General features: G+C 32.4%; 1 protein-coding gene across 1 annotated transcript; it reads left to right on the top strand.

Moving 5' to 3' along the window:
• The first annotated feature begins 3,488 nt into the window (after positions 1-3,488).
• Positions 3,489-6,099, top strand: LOC110693227. Its single transcript, XM_021870366.1, has 2 exons — positions 3,489-4,284; positions 5,049-6,099. Exons 1-2 carry the CDS (start codon positions 3,909-3,911, stop codon positions 5,561-5,563), a joined length of 891 nt encoding a protein of 296 aa, XP_021726058.1. The 5' UTR covers positions 3,489-3,908; the 3' UTR covers positions 5,564-6,099.
• Positions 6,100-17,796: the final 11,697 nt, after the last annotated feature.

Here is a 17,796-nt window from a genome sequence, read left to right as displayed (position 1 = left end):
TAGTAGGTTGCCACCTAAGGCTCTTAGGTGGAGAAGCTTGACCGTCTGACTCTTTGCATTCGGCCGTATGACGCCTGCAGTAGTTGGCCGCCTGGCCGGATGCTCGGTGGCTGGTATATTGCCGGTTGTACCCAGTAGTTTCATGCGAGGCGCATGTAACTTCAACTGGGAGTTGTTTGATCTGGCCGACTGTTCCTTTGGTGGAGCAGTCGCCTTTTTATTGACAAGCTCTTGGATCTTTCCCTTGAAAGTACTCATGAGAGTCATGATTTCTGTCCTAGTAATAGGAGCAGATCCTTCGGCCGCCTGCTGAGTCTCAGGCGGTGGGCCGGCTGGTTTACTAGATTCAGCCAGGCAGTCTCCCCGTTCCTTCCTTTCGATGGGACGGGTGCGTCGAGCTCTGAGGGACCCGTCAGGGGCCGTGTGAGTCTCGACTTCATATTCTTCGTCGGTACCCTGGTCTGACTGGACCAGGGGGTCGTCCATGGGACGCTTCTCACTTAGAATCGGTACAGACTGTGATACCATCTCGAAAGTACTCTCCCCACAGGTGGCCTGGCCGACTGTTCCTTTGCAGGAACAAGCGCCCTTTGGTTGATCAAGTCTTGGATCTCCCCCTTGAAACTACTCATGAGGGTCATGAGTTCATTCCTGGTGATAGGGGCAGATCCCTCGGCCGCCTGCTGAGTCTCAGGCGGTGGGCCGGCTGGCCGACTGGGACCAGCCTCTCGTTCCCTCCTTTCGGTAGGACGGGTGCGCCGGGCCCTTAGGGTCCCGTCTGAAGCTGTGTGAGCTTCAACTTTAAATTCTTCCTCAGTATCATGGTCCGACTGAACTTGAGGGTCGTCTAGGGGACGCCTCTCTTCAGGAGTTGGTACAGACGTGGATGCCATCTCAGAAGTACTCTCCCCACAGACGGCGCCAAAATGTTTCGGGGTTTTCTGGTGTCCTGCGGGAGAGTTACAACACCGAGACTGGAACCGGACGCCTGTACCTGCAAAACAACGAAGACTCCTTGTGGTGGGAGCTCCGCCTCCAACGGTCAAGTCAGTACTTGTTTGAGGAGTAATAAGTGCGGAAATTAAAGGGGGGAGATCTGGTTCCTCTAGGGGAGGAGTGATCAATGTGTTTAGACTTCTCTAGGTGAGAGTCATTCTTCTGAATATGGAGGCTAATGACATGTTTATATAGCCTCGAAGTTTGTGCCCAATACTAGGTTTTCTGGGAAAAACCTAAGACTGATTGGGCTTGCCTCGGGAATTGGGCCTGCGATGGCCGTTTTCCAGGTTGGCGGATAATGGGCCACATGATGTGACCTGATTAGTCCATGTTGGACCTATTAGGGTGACAAGTGGCGGACGCTGATTGGCCCACGTGGTGGACACGTGGCAGGTCCGGATTGGTCCATTTGTCATGGGTAATTTTACCCTAAACACTATATATCTTATTAAAGTCATACGACATCTATAATTGACAATCAACGATAATGAAAACATATCTAACAAAATCAAACAGGAATTAATCAGGAAAGGGATAAGAATTCAAATACATAAATATAACAATTCGACACATTCTCGATTCGTTGTCTCATACCACTTTTTGAGTAGATCCGATCCGTTGCTGCTTCATAATTTTGTGAAAAAGAAAATTCTTGTGCTGATTTTGTAACTCGAATCTGAGCAATAATAAATCGTAGCCTCGCACAACTGGAGACCAAATTAAACGTAAATAACACCTTGTCTTTCGAAGGAGTTCGAAAAACGTCTTGCGAAGGAGATAAACTCTTTCTTTCGAGAAAGACATAATTATAACATAAAAAAAAATAAAAAAATAAAACCCTTAGAAGGAAACAAAGATTAGGGCTTTCCACCTATGAAAAGCCATAGAAGCCCCTTCGAATTCCTCTCTTCATCCCTTTATTTTTGCCCCATTGCTATTTTTGGGGTCAAATTTTAAAAACTTTGATCATAAATTACCGTTAATGTATAAAAGATAATTTAGTCATGAGTGGTCTTATTATATTCATCTCATTGTATATTTTATTATTATCACGTTTTTATAATATTTACATATATGGAAATAAAGATATAGATGTTTTAATACGCGTTTTGGAGACTGTGTCCAGTCAAATGGGACAAAAAAATAGGGACAGAGAGAGTAACAATGAAGGCTAGGATTTAGGAGAGAGAAGAGGCTAGGGTTTTTTTTTTTTTTTAAGCAATTGCACTTCTCTCATATTCTCATTATTAGAATACCCTAAATTTTAGGCTAATTATATTAGATAAAATAATGTAAATTTAGGTGGAGATATAACAATTTTTAATTAAGAAGATATTTAAATAATTAAGGTGCTTCCCTAAATAATACAAACAAAAAAAAAAAAAAAAATAGGGGCAGCATATTGTCGGCGCAGCAGCATCAAGTATAGTAATTACTGGGAGAGTGATAATGCGAAATTACCGGAACTCAGATTTATTCCACACACTTCCACTTCATTTTGATTGACTTTCTGCCCCACCATTCTAACAAACTCTTCCCTCTTTTTTTCTTTCAATTTCAATTACTGATAACATAGGCAAGGTTAAAAATGCTACGATCCGAGTACTCGATAATGACAGTTATTTAGTGCAACACTTTAAAATTATACCTTTTTAAAATCAAATAAGATACTGTAGCATTTTATTTGATTCAGTATGTTATGTGTTAGTAGTTAAATTGATAAATTTTGTAGATGTTGCATGATTTTCTTCATAAAAAAAAACTATATTTATCAACAAAATTATTTACTAAAATTAACAATTTTTTGATAAAACTAAATATCAAAATTAAAAGTACACCATAAACCTAACTACAGTATCTGAACAACATGTTGTGTATAATGATAAATAAAATTCCAAATTTTGAAGCCCTTATTTTCATACGCCTTTTGCAATCGCTCATTTTACACATACTTGAAAGTGGAGACCATCTGATTACTACTCCCTTTGTTTTGTTTGATTATAATCGCGATAATTTGACTTTTACACTATTCATTTGCTCACTTTAACCATACAATTTATTGATATATAAAAAACATATGAAGGCATGTAAAATATTTTTGACTTAGTCTTTAACTATTTATGTACTCCAACATTTTTATTATATTATTAATTAATTATAAATATTTTTTATCAAAGTTAAACATTGGCATGTGTGTCAGTTAAAGTGTTACGATTATTATGAAATAGAGGGAGTACTTCAAAGTAGTATTTAATAAACCAAAAAAAAAAACTTTAGCTTGTTTGACATCGTTTTTTGTTTTCACTTTTGATTTTCTGAAAATAAAAAACCAAAAACTAGAAACAAATAAAAGATGTTTCCACTTTTCTATTGTCAAAATTTCAAAATTATCATGATTTTAATAAATTATGATCAATTTTTTATTCATTATATGATATACCATATGATTTAGAAAACCAAAAAACAGAAAACATTATACCAAATATACCCTTAATTTAAAACTCAATAAATAAATAAATAAATAAATAACAAACTTCCCAAAAAATCCGAACCTCTTTTCCCGGTAACCCTTCCAAACAATCCCCTCATAAATTGCAGCCTCTTCACACGTATATAATCCTTCCCTCCCATCAATCACTTCCATTTCACACACCCCCTTACTTCCATTATTCCATTCTCTCTCTCTCTCTCTCTCTTTAATCCTAAAACAACCGAAACGCGTCGTCTTACGTCCTTTCCCCATATCACCCGCTTTTAATTCTGCGCAAAAGCTGGCTTCCAGAATCATCATAGTTTGAACCCCACCTCCTTACTTATTGCTCCGAAATTTGGAATCTTTTTATCCAATAGCTCGGAGCATAAATTAAATAAAATTATTTATAAATTAACAAATTACAATACAATCGATAATGGGTAAAGGAAGTAGAGATTGGTCACAGATCTATGCAATCTACGGCATGGATGAATGGCAAACATTCTTGTTTCTATTCTTCCATGCTTTGATCTTCTCTCTATTATCTGTATTCATCCTTCATTTCTTTGCTCCTTTTACGAGTGTCCTATCCGCTCTTCGGGTGTTCTCTTTGCTGCCGCCGGGATCTGCGAGGTTTGTCGCCGGGTTGATTGGTTCGGTGACGGCTTTGATCGCGGTGTGCCTGCTGTTTGCGGCGGCGAATTTCTTATACTCAGCTGTGCCGCTGCGGTGGGAGATCTCTCAGCGGATGATCTCCGCTGTTACTGATTGGTCTAATGTTAAGACTGCTCTTGATGTTGGTTGCGGCAGAGGTAGGCTCATTCTTATATGTTGCTCTTTTTCTTCTTTTGTATACTTTTGCTAATTGTTATGTTATGGAGTCTTAAATGTATTTAATGTTTTATATAACTGATAATTATTTCATTTTTACTAGTAAATGGTATGGTTTATGGTAACAGTAATCTAGTGGGAGTGCCTTTATTCTTTTATTTTATACAAAAGAAAATACTGGAAATGTTTTTATACAGTAACCTTATTTGAAACTTAGGAAAAAAAAGTATATGGTAACATTGTATTTTGTAAACAGTATACAATGTTAAATTTCAAATAATTCAGAAATTCATTTATTGTTTTCTTATCTTCATTCAATCATTAAATGTAGTACTAGTATATGAATAGTACCATGGCATTAAAGTCAAATATGGCGGATGAAAATAAAAGGTAAAAATGGATGATTTAATCTCTCAATCAATTCCGTAATACTCCATTTTTTTTATTTTTGTTATGTTTTTGAAGGAACTCCATTTATTTTTGTTGGTTTGTGCTTAATTTGAATTTTGATGTTACGTACTAATTAAAAATATCATTTGTTTGCATATTATTTTAATTTTAAGTAGTATTGTACTCCGTAATTAATAATTTTGTCAATAGTAAAATTTAAACTTTAACTATAGAAATGGCGTGATTATGATTTATAAAGGTAAACAGAGTCATTAATACTTGGTAGAAAGTGTTACGCTAGAATCATAATTATAGTCAGAACAAAATTCACGGAAAAAAGTTTAAACTTTTACAGGTATTCTCCTAAACGCGGTCGCTTTACAACTAAAGAAGCAAGGATCATCAGGCATAGTAGTAGGACTAGACCAAAAGCGGTCAATAACGTTACAAACGTTACAGACCGCTAGTCTAGAAGGGGTCCAAGAATACGTCACCTGTCGAGAAGGTGATGTAAGGAGGCTGCCCTTTCGAGACGACTACTTTGACGTGGTCGTTTCGGGGGCAGCGATAAGGCGGGCCGGGGCAAAGGAGGAGCGAGAGAGGGTGGTAGGAGAGATGGTTAGGGTGTTGAAGCCAGGTGGGGTAGGTGTAGTGTGGGACCTACAGCACGTGCCGGAGTACGTGAGGAAATTGCAAGAATTGCGGATGGAAGAGATTCGGGTATCGGAACGCGTCACTGCATACATGGTTAGTAGTCATATAGTGTCGTTTCGGAAGCCTTGTTATCAGCAATTACAGAATATGGTGGGCCCTGTTTATTCTTATGCTGGGGAAGTCAGACTTGACTGGAGATGCCACAATTTGTGCTAATTTTTCCTTTAAGGATTATATTACTTTCTTCCTTCACTTTTAGTTGCATCAGTTTCACTAAATGTGTGCGAGCTTTCTAATTAAATTGTTGCAACTAAAAATGAACGAAAAAGTATTACGGAGTAGTTTTTATATTTTTTTCTTTTAGGATTTTGGGGAGGCGAAGCCAAACCAAGATAATTGAGTGAGAAATTAGGGTGAGGAGAAACGGGGGAGAATATATTATAATGCTCTCAACAAAAAGAGATTGTGAATATTAAAACTCGAAAGTATATATACTATTAGTATTAGTATTAATATTAATATTAATATTAGTCTAGTACTAATTAATTTCCTAATAAAACAAGTCCCACTTGTGTGTAGATGAATTCTCTTGGAACAGATGAAATTTTTACTCGTATGGATTGTAAAGTTTCCTCTATATTCAAGCTCATGTATACTTTTGACATATTACTAACGTTTTGACTTTCACACTTGTAACATATCGTTTGAGCTAATGTATACTTTTGATATAATACCCTTGTTTTACTTTAACATTTACTACATATTTCGTATAACATATGTATGAAGGACTTTTTCGTATCTATTTACTGCAGCACTTTGATTTATGCATTATAACTTATTTAATCTTGACTAGTTTGAGGGGGAAAAAAAACGATCACATAATATAGCTAATGATTAACAAGTGTGAAAATTAGAGTAAAAAAATTATTAAGATGAGATTATAAATTTATAACTTAAATATAAATAAAGTAAATGTTAAAATGTTGTGACTTGTGAGTATTACAATTATGAGGAATTGATGTCAAAAAAAAAAAAAAAAAACAATTATGAGGAATGATGAAGAAGTTTCCCTACTCCGTATATAGAACGTAAATACATGGAGTAGGGATTCCATGAATATATAGAACATAAATATTTATGGTAATCATCCTTTGATACATATTCTTATACAAGTGAATTTGGTGAGCAACTCACTTTGTGTCTTTGAAATCACAAATTTGAGTCACACCTGCTATATTTGTTTAAGAATAGAGGGATTACGTTACCTTCCTCTTTATCTCAAATGTTGATTTGCGTAGTTGGATTAGTTTAACATATAAGAGGTGTTAGTTTGGTAGGATTCTATCTACTGAAAAAAACTCTACAAAATCAACTCTTTGCGAAATTTAATTTAATTTAATTATAATAGTTTTTAGGAAAGATTGCCAAAAATTACTTAACCTTTAGCCCATTATTTTTGAATAATACAACCTTTAGGGGGAGTTAATTTTAAACAAGACAAAATTGGATATCAAATGGATTTCGAGGTTAGGAAAGGGGAGGGGATGAGTTTTTGGTGGTGGGGATAGGGAAGGGGGGTTCTCCTCTCCTTCTCCCACCTCAAAACCAATCGAATATCCGATTTTGTCTTGTTTAAAATTAACACCCCATAAAGGAGCCAAATGTTATATTGTTTTTGGCAATTTTTCCTAATTTTATTAATCTAATTTTTTGTTCAATTTTTTTTGTTATTTGATTTTTCTGTAAATAAGAAAAAAATCATTAAGGTCGTGACATTTTTCATGACAAATACATTTGACAATCAACATAATCGATAATCGATTGTTGATCGTACACAAACAAACAAAAAGTTGGGGGGGGGGGAAGGGTGTGACTGTGTGAGATTGTGAATTTGTGAGAAGATTGAAGTATTTAATGAACAAAACAGTGTCAATATTAAACTAAATTGACACAATAAAACTATTTAAGAAAGATCACCGACAACGACTTCGAACAGATAGTATATAAATATTTATCACTCGAATCTCCGAGTATTATAAATTTGTTAGATAAGTTAATTTTACTCTTAGAACTTGCACAATACATTAATTTATAAGATCAATTATAAAACTTTGCATGATTGGATGCTAACTTCAGAACCTCGTTGCATTTTCCGACCAATGATTCAATGAACAATTGAACATGTATTGTAAAATAAACAAATCAAGCAAAATAGCACATGATGTTGCACCTATAAAAATATAAGTTTTGCTTTAATAATCTTTTCTAAAAATCAATTCTACCTATAACTCACGAAGTATTACTTTTTTTTTATGCCAGTTTAACTAGTTTAATCTTTCACACATCCACATGGTGACATAGGCGATTTGAGCACCATATATAATACATTCGACATGTACAAAAACACTTGTTTCTTTAAAAGTATGTAAGTCTGATCGTATGATAGATGCTTTGAAAAGAATGAAAACAATATACGAAGTATGTAATTTGTTATAGAAAGAGACAAACGTTTATCTTTGTTGATTAGTTTCATTGATCCAATTAGTTAGCAAGTATTTGATTTAATCGGTGAATTTGTATGCTACTCCGTAGCACGTCTATTACAATAACAATTTACATTTGTTATTAGCAGCAATCTTTGTACTTTGAAAAAATATAATACTCCGTAACATCTAATTTAATAAGATAATTTCACGGCTAATAAGGATGATGATAAGTACAAAGCTATTAAGATTAGGACTAATAGCTTTGTATAAGATCAGGACTAGCTAATTGATTTGTTTTCCCACATAAAAATTGAGATACATATATAGTTTATAGTTTAATTAGTACTAAATGGACTAGCTATCAATTTCTCAAGACAATATTTATCACACACGTCTTTTTTGATAATAACTATTGGTGAATACTCATCCCTTTCAATAATTCATCGGTTTTGTTACTTGGATAGCACCTTCATACACTCCTTGGTTTAGAATTCTTTGATTGACAGTTATTAAAATTGACATGATTGACCATGACTTATTGACGGCTTTTATATTGCTTTAATCATAATTACAATTATTTTATTGAATGTATAGATCTCATAGTTTGGTTATGAATTTCAATCAACACTATAAATTACAATGAAATCTATATTGTATGGGATTAATTACACTATTTTTATAATTTTTATGGAAAACAAATACAAGTACTACTCAAATAGTTGACCAATACCATCGGTCAACATTTGGCACAATATATACGTTGGAAGTCTTGGCCTTAATTTGTGGGGAATAGAATAGAAAAACAACTATGGTTGACCCAAAATTTGCAAAATAGACTTTTTCAGGGGATATCTTTGAAAATTGAAACTAGAATTTAGATAAATTGTTTGACAAGGTCGATATTAAGATTATTTGAGAGAATGATCACGTACAATATACAAATTAAAGCATATGTATAGAGTTTGCGTGAATTTTAATTTGAAATATTTCAAGCTTAATATACTATATAACACGTTAATTTTCTACTTCAATGTCACTTTACTTTGAAATTTTGAATCAACCATATTATATAAACAAACCATATCCCTTTTTCTTCAAAATAAAATAAAAACAACAATATCCCTTGATAATATTAATAAAGGGTTAAAAAGAGGCTTGTTTTTAAATAACTTTAATGAATTTTCAAATATTGATGTTGGACTTTAGGGGGGTTTAATGGATGTTAATTAAGACTTTAGAGGCCTTACTATAATGATAGTGAAGGGAGTGGGGTATTGATATTTGATAGTGAAGTCTTTATCCAAATTGTGTTTATTTGAATGTGGAAAATAAAATTAGAAAATTGTTGGTTTCAGCATTTAATGTTTATTGGTCACCATTCTTCTCTTATTACTAGAGTGTCACTGTTGGGCTTAGCAAGAACTGTATGTTATGTCATTCACCGACCATCCAAATCCGTAAATTATGGCACAAATTAATCCTACTTTATTAATGTCATTTTCATTAATAACTTGCCTTAAGTGAGTGTGTTAGACTGTAATTATTAGACTAGTGACATAAATCATCATTTTGTCATTTTAATATTATGTATATACGAAGTCATTCTCAAACAATATACCTCGACGTTTAAAATATCATAAGATTCATTGGTCATGTCAAAATATTATAGTTAGATCACTATTACACAAAATTTTGATTGTCTTTTACAAGAACGAAGTATGATTTATAAATAGTACTTTATGTATCATTGATACAAAAGAGGTAAATAGTTCATGTACATCAATTTCTTCAAAGAAAAGAAATAGAGTCCATCATGGAATTAAGAAAAAATTATTTTTGTAGAATGATCAATGTCTTAATACTCTCTAACTTTGAGAAAACAAAATAATACAATAGCATGTTAATTAGTTCGTGCTAGGTGTAATATTGTAATCAATTTCACTTTTTTAGTCTATTTTGTCATGTATATTCCACTATAAACAAATTTGTTTTGTAACAAACCATCACAATACAATAAAGTAGTATTGTAAAAGATATGAATCATATGAGTGACTTTTACTAAAATTAACAGATTCTTTATAAGTATATACCAAGAATAATCTATGTATAGCAGATTCTCGATGATTTACACTATTACATAGTTTTCAACTTTTCATTTCATTGAAAGAGTTTTTTCTTTATTTTATATTTATTCATACATTATTTTTCTTGAGAATACATACATTATTTACATGCATAAACTTAATGATTATAGATTATTAATACAACTTACACAAACTTAATACTTGATTTATAATGATACAAACTTACAATGTTTACAAATAGCAACGTAACACAATGATTTTCTTTGTTTTTTAAAACACTAAATACAGTGATTATCGGAAACTTGTAGAGTTGTATTCATACATCGATAACCTTTTTAATTTTACCATCTAATCAAACTGATCATTTTGTGTAATATATGGGTTAACATCATACTAATTATATAAAGAAAGTACACAAAGGCATATGAAATAATCATATCATATCAAATATCACTAATAAATAAAGTCAGTTTCATAGCCAGGCCACAAGACAACGACACTTGGCATTTCAATTTTTCGCCAAGTGTCACGCCACGTAGGATATAAATTGGTATTATTGTGGCACATATAATGCTAAGTAGGCGATTTTTGGATAGATTTTTTAAGATAAAATTTTTGCATAGAGTTTTATTATCGATAAAATTCTAATATTTCATATATATAAAATTAACCATAACTTTTAATAAATATCCTATAACTCAATTCTATTTCCATCATCAAATTCGTTTTAAAAAGTTCATTAAATTAAGATCCATTTATAATATATTTAATCACAAACTTTTATACTCTCTCCGTTTCCTATTAATCACAACATTAGGGTGCTCACAAAATTTAAGAAAAATTATAGGGTGGGGCTCAAAAGAGGATTTTTTATAATAATAATAAAGTATTGTTGGTAGAAGAGAGAAATAATAATAAAAAAAGTAGTATACGTGGGGTTGGTAACTAAGAAAGAGAAATAATAAAACATTTTTGAAAGTGGGGGTTATTAGTGGGAGAGAGAAATTATAAAATAATGGTGGGTTCTTTCTAAATATAAAAGTGTTGCAATTAATATAAAACTGATGTAAAAGGAAAGCTAGTGTTGCGATTAATACGAAACGGAGGGAGTACGTAGCTGACCAAACCGTGTCACCAACTATTACAAGATCAGAGTTACTTCGTTAGTGCTATAGGGATTACTTGGTCAGTGTTATAGTGGTTACTCAATCAGTGTTATAGATAGGGATTACTTAGTCAGTGTTAAAGGTTACTAAGTTAGTATTACAGGGGCACTCGATCAGTTTTATAGGGGTTACCTTATCCGATGGTGTGGTTAGCCACATGCAAAATGCATTGTTATTCAAAAAAATATTAGAGAATCAGTAAAATAAGTTTTAATCCATAAAAATAATTTTAGCTTGGTAAAATACTTATAGTTCAGTGAAAATAATTTAATTTCAATAAAAATAATTTTAAGTCAATAATAACATAGACATCTATTGCTTTTAAAATAAATTAAAAAAAAAAACAAACAAACAAACAAAACTATTCAAAGTACACTCCATATGATATCGCATGTCTAAATATCCAACGTTATCATAACGAATTATTTGACCGTATTTAACATTCAAGTAAAAATGTTATCTTACACTTTTATGAACCATTGGGCATCGCCCGGGCACAAAAACTAGTCACTAATAAATAAAGTCGGTCTTGCAGTCAAGCCACGAGATAGCGACACTTGGCATTCTAGTTTTTCGCCAAGTGTTGAGCCACGTATGCGACTTATTGTGATTAGATTAGATTGGATAGATTTATTTAGGATAAAAAAATATACATAAAATAATTTATAATTCTTTTGAATTTTTTTTATCTTTTTATTGACATTAGAATATTACTTATAGCAACACACCACATATTATAACTAATATGAATATCCAATTAACAATAGAATTTTACTCATATACAAATAACCATGTAATTATAATTATAAATATGACCATGTATCATTAATTTTTTTTAGTCTACCATTGATTTACCATCAAAAGCTTTTGAATCAGGTATTCTTCATACTCGGTTATAATATTTTTGTGTATGTTTGTGATTTTGTTAATGAAATTAAAGAGTAAAAAAACTACTAAAATTAGGATACAATTCAACAGAAAATGTACAATACAAGGGAATCTTAAAGTGAATTCAAATCAATGTTAGCAAGGTCTTAGTCCTCTTAGAACTTTACGGGTTTTACACATAAAAAGCGTTTCAATAATTTTTATTTATTTATTTTAATGCTAATCATTTTATTATTTTTTGAGCTTATTTTAAAGAAGAATGGAAGCAATAAAGTAAAAGATACTACTAAATTTAATGCTACAATTTAGTTTTTCTTTTGCTTTTTTATGTTAACTCAAATTTCTCGATTTATGTTTACAAAATTATGTTCTAACCATTCACATGCATAGAACATCACATGAACATGAACAAGTAAATTATAATTTGATCAAGGATTTAGTAATCAATAACGACAAATAAGACTGGATTTTAAAAGTAAGGATCACTAGATTGTGGGAAGTATTAAACCCAAAGAGGAACAATCAGTTTATAGGAATTGACATGATCCTATCTGATGAAGAAGTAAGTCTCTAACAATAGCACCTAACTTTTTATTGTATAATAATAATTGTAAAGAATAACTAACTCTTTTTATTGGAACAGACACACCATATTCATGTTTCGATTAGAGCAGAAAAGGCATTAGACATCAAACAAAATTCAAAAGAGGGATTTATGAAAAATATTGTGAGGCAAAACGATTCATTGTCATTCATGTGATGTCAAAGACTATAAATAGAGTACAAAGATATGACGACCTTAGGAAATATTCTGGCTCATATCAAATAATGCTATATTCTATCCTATGCAAATCATAACAAATCATAACATAGCATAATTATCATATCTCCACATAATTTTATCTTAACAATTTATCTATATGATTAAACACTTTAATGTGACACCTAACAAGCAAGAGTGGAGGATTGTCACAACTAATTACATGATATTTTTCAATTTTGCAACCTCTGCTGAGCTTTTAGAGGATAACGACCCTAAAATACCTAGACACAAGTTCGAACTTGGGCACTATGATTTGATCAGACAGGGATGTCTATTGTTTATTTGTTGATTTTACGAGTTAAAAAATAATAATATTTTTAATTTTTTATTTATTTTTTTTTTTTTTTACCGATACACCCTTTTTTTCACAAAATTATACTCCCTCTATTATTTTAGTGTTCTGTTGAAATTTAGCACATATGTGGACATAAAACTTTGATAAACAATATCTTATTTATATTTTTTTAATGTATAATTTACAAACATTAGTTGTAGTAGACCAAGTGAATATAGTGCAACTTACAAAAACTAAAAATAATAACAAATGTGAAAAAATAATAATAGGTAGTTTTAAAAAAATATAAATACTAATAATTATTATAATTATAATTATAATTATAATAATACAAAACATGCCCACAAGTACACACTCTAAAATGGATATCTGGAGCAACGTGCAACTTTTCCCCAAGTCAGTCAGGTTACGAGACAGTGACACTTGGCGTTTCAATTTTTCCCCAAGTGTCGCGCCACGTAGGCAACAATTAAATATTAATTAATATGACAGGTGGGATTTATTTTGATATATTTTTTATATATTAAAAAGTTGTATTTTTTTATTAGTATAAAAACTAAGATAGATTTTGTAGCATATAAAAGGTTAGTTTAGAATTTTGCTTTCAATAAAATTTGGAAAGATTTATAGGATAAAATTGTTGGTTTAGAGTTTTATTTCCGATAAAATATCAATATTTCATAGGTATAAAATAAATTATAAGTTTAGCTAGACCACGAGACAGTGACACTTGACGTTTTTTTTACCAATGTCGAGCCACGTAGAAAACAATTAAGTAATTTATCATATAAATTTATTTTTATATCATATTGTTTTTGGAACAAAGGAAGTAGTTCAAAATGTCCAACATTTATTTTTAATATGTTCTACTTGATTGAATTAAAATACTTCACAATCTAATATGATTTTATTACTGTATGTAGACCTGTCAATCAGGTCAGGTCGCGGGCCATTACAGGTCGAGTCATGATAGGTCGTCGTCGAGCCTACCAAAATATATATTCCTATCTTGGTCTCACTAACTAATAGCAAGGGTAAGAAAGGGTCGAACCCAAGAGAGGCGTTGAATCAACCACCGAGTACTATCGTTTAAATAAGCTAAATGAAGTCGAAATTGGGTTGGTTTTGAGTAACTTCTACTAATTCAATTCAACTAAAACTAAGAGGAAATTAACAATATTTAGGGGAATCTAGGGCTCGGGTTATACCACTCAACTTCATCACAATTCACAATTAACATGCAACAATCAAGGTAAATTAATGGGATAAATTAGGGGAAGTCATCTAAGGCACCCAACTACTCTCTCAAGCTAGAGGGATTACTTGAATCATGAATACAACCTACTCTCGTGGTTACAAAGCATAAAACAAGTGCTAAAGCATAATCACGATGACATAAACATTCCCTTGACCGGAAATTCCTATTCTCATGGCATTTCGGGTCAATCAAGCATAAGGGAGCTAACTCAAGTTCATCTCTCGATCCTTCGTTGAGAAAGCTTGGATAAATAGTTCTAGCAATGGCCATATACAAGAACTAAGCAATTAAACCACTTAAGCTCAACTAATTAACACCCAATAATTACCAAACTATTACATGCAACAAGTAATTAGTGACTACATTGAGGGTTTTACCCAACCCCTAGAAAATAGACTACTCACAATCCATGGTGAAGAACAACCTAGTAACAATATCTAAGTTCATCATAAATCCAACAAGTTGAGAAAAGTAGTAAGAACAAGGTAGATTGAACATGCAACAACAATTTAACAAGATTAAGAAGGACATTAACAATTCAAAGCGATTAAAAACTGAAAATAAGGAGCAAGAGATAGAGGAAGAAATTTACTAATGAAGCTTCAAGGTTGAGAAAGTGTTGAAATTGAGAATACAAACTTCAATTAACTACTTCAATGATTGAAATTGAAAGAAACTAAGCTAATTAATGAGAGTTTTTGAGAACTAACTAAGTATCTAAGAAGACTAAAAGGAAAAAGGAGCCCCCTAAAATAAAAACCAAGGGTCGCTTTTATACTCCCCAAAGTCACATAGAAAAATCCGTAAAGAAAACCGAGTTTGCATGCAGGAGCGCCCGCTCCTAGCTGCAGCAAGAAGGCAGATTGTTGGAACTTAGGGAGGAGCGCCCGCTCCTCCTTAGGTGCGCGCCCGCTCCTCACTGCATCAGAGAAGGCAGAATGTTGGAGCTCGATTAGGAGCGCCCGCTCCTTGACTGGTGCACGCCCGCTCCTTGATTGTTGCACGCCCGCTCCTCACTGCATCAGAGAAGGCAAAATGTTGGAGCTCGATTAGGAGCGCCCGCTCTTGGCTGGAAAAGAGGGAGGCAGATTGTGGTGCTTGGGGTAGGAGCACCCTCTCCTCAGGGGCTGCATGCCCTCTCCTATTATGCTTTGCTTCCAAAATAGTTCTTCATGCTTATGCTATATAACCAATTTATCATTGCATCTACAAACACGAACACACACATAAAAAAGATCGGGGAAGCTAAAAGCTATAATCATGCACAAAAGGAGACTAAAAAGGGATAAAAGAGGGAAAAATAACTACAAAATTGTGTCAAAAGTACCATGATAAGTGGACAAATAACACACTTATCAAGTCACTTCAGGTCACGAGTCAAGAAATTTTCAACGCTAGCCTAAAGTTTCGAGTTTAGGTCAATCCAATGGGCTTAGAACAATTTTTTGTTTAATTTATTTTTGGCTGACATTTCTAATATTTCAAGCTTAATTTGCTATATTTTTTTTTATAATTTTTTAAATCGAACATTTTCACCAATATTATTATTAGTCATTACATGCCACTACATCATTTAAATCGAATTTTTTAAATCGAACATTTTCACCAATATTATTATTAGTTATTACATGCCCACTACATCATTTAAATCGTCACAAAATCACATCAATTTCTAACTAATTTTGTATTAATGATATATTTTAAAACTTGGTACATAGATAAAAATATTATCAATAAAATTTAATAAATAAACCGGGTATTACACAGGGCACCAAACTAGTGTAAAAGTAAAGGCAAATAAAAAAAGTCGATCGTTGGGAGAAGCTTTAAAAAGAGCAACAACTAACGTCTAGCAAGTTATAATAAATGAGGACCATCATCACTAACATGGGTATATACTACGACTATTTTATATAGCCACAATTATTCCACGCATGAATTCACATGAAAATTTCTAGGGAACTCAGCAAATTTTGCCATCTGCCCTTTGCTTTAATCACTCCAAAAATCTCTATCAAAAAAACAAATAAAAATAGAAATTTGAAGAGAGCTTTCATTTTCCTTTTTAATACGATCATGTGAACATGGGACATCAGTATAATGTCTTATGCATTCATCAAATCTGGGACTGCTACGTTGCAAATTCTTTGGAGGGAAAGTGGGAAACTATTTTGTTTTTTGTATTAAAGGGTTGAAGAATAATTATTAAGAATCTCTTTTTTTTTATCGGAAGTAGATAGAAGTATGAAGTTAAATAAGTATTAATGCGAAGTTTAATTGTTACCAATTATTAATTATATACTATGTAATAGTATGTTTAATAGTCAAAATTTAACCGTGTTAGATATTTTGAAACGAAGAGAATAGATAGAAAAGAAAAAAAAGACTCATTTGAGAAAGCGGGAGGATGAAAAGGGGGTGAATTTTATCCCTAGACCTCAGCGATATGAGGTGAAAAATAATACGGAGTACTTCATTCGTTCTTTTAATATTGCACCACATTGACTTTTATACTAAAAAAAATCATATGATCTCCTTTAACTATATACTGTAACTTACATGTAATGAATAATATAATCAATTATCATGCGAGATCTTGTTAAAATTATTTTGATTTGTACTTTTAAAATATCAAGTTTTTATATAATCGTAATTTTTACTTATTGAAAGTTAAACATGTTAACAATTAAAGTAGTAAATTGGCAAGTGTGAAAGTCAACATGATGCATTTTAAAAGAATGAAAGAAGTACTAAAATTTTACCACCACCTTGTATCTATACATTTCAAGTACTTCATTCATATCTAGAAGAGTAACAAGATTCCATTAATTACTGTTTTTCTGTAGTTCATACGAAGTATATTTTATCAACATTAAATTCTCTTAAAATTTCAACTAAAACAATTACAAATACTTGAGTATAGTTTTCACATCATTGAAAATAAGCATTATTTTTAAAATAATGTTTAAAAAATAAAGGAAAAATACACTTTAATAATCCCAACTATTGTCGATTTACTTATAATAATTCTAACTAAGGTTTATTTTTTAATAATCCTAACTATGCCCTGACTTTGCCTCCAATAGTCCCAACCGGTCAACACCAAATCAACGACGTGTTGTAATAGGTAACCAATACATGTGTAAGCACGTGATTGGTCTATAATTAAAAAAAAAAAAAAAAATAATAATAAAAAAAAACTAAAAACCCTAACAGCCACCACCTCCTTCCCTCCCGCTACCGCAAAACGCCACAGCCAACCCCCATCTCGTCGGAAAACGGCCGACCGTCTCTCCTATCCCCCGAAAACGGGCGGTCAGCCTACCACTCCCAACTAGGGGTGAGAAAACCGGGTACCCGGTCAAAATTTTAGGACTCGGGCCCGGAATTGGTTGGGACCGGGTCCTATAATTCCGAACCGGAATTGGAATTGGTTCAACCGGGTCCTA

Source organism: Chenopodium quinoa, unplaced genomic scaffold (assembly GCF_001683475.1).
Source record: "Chenopodium quinoa cultivar QQ74 unplaced genomic scaffold, ASM168347v1, whole genome shotgun sequence".
In the NCBI taxonomy this organism is placed as follows: domain Eukaryota; kingdom Viridiplantae; phylum Streptophyta; class Magnoliopsida; order Caryophyllales; family Amaranthaceae; genus Chenopodium; species Chenopodium quinoa.
Note: the sequence above shows the minus strand (reverse complement) of the source record. Positions and strands in the feature narration are given on the sequence as shown.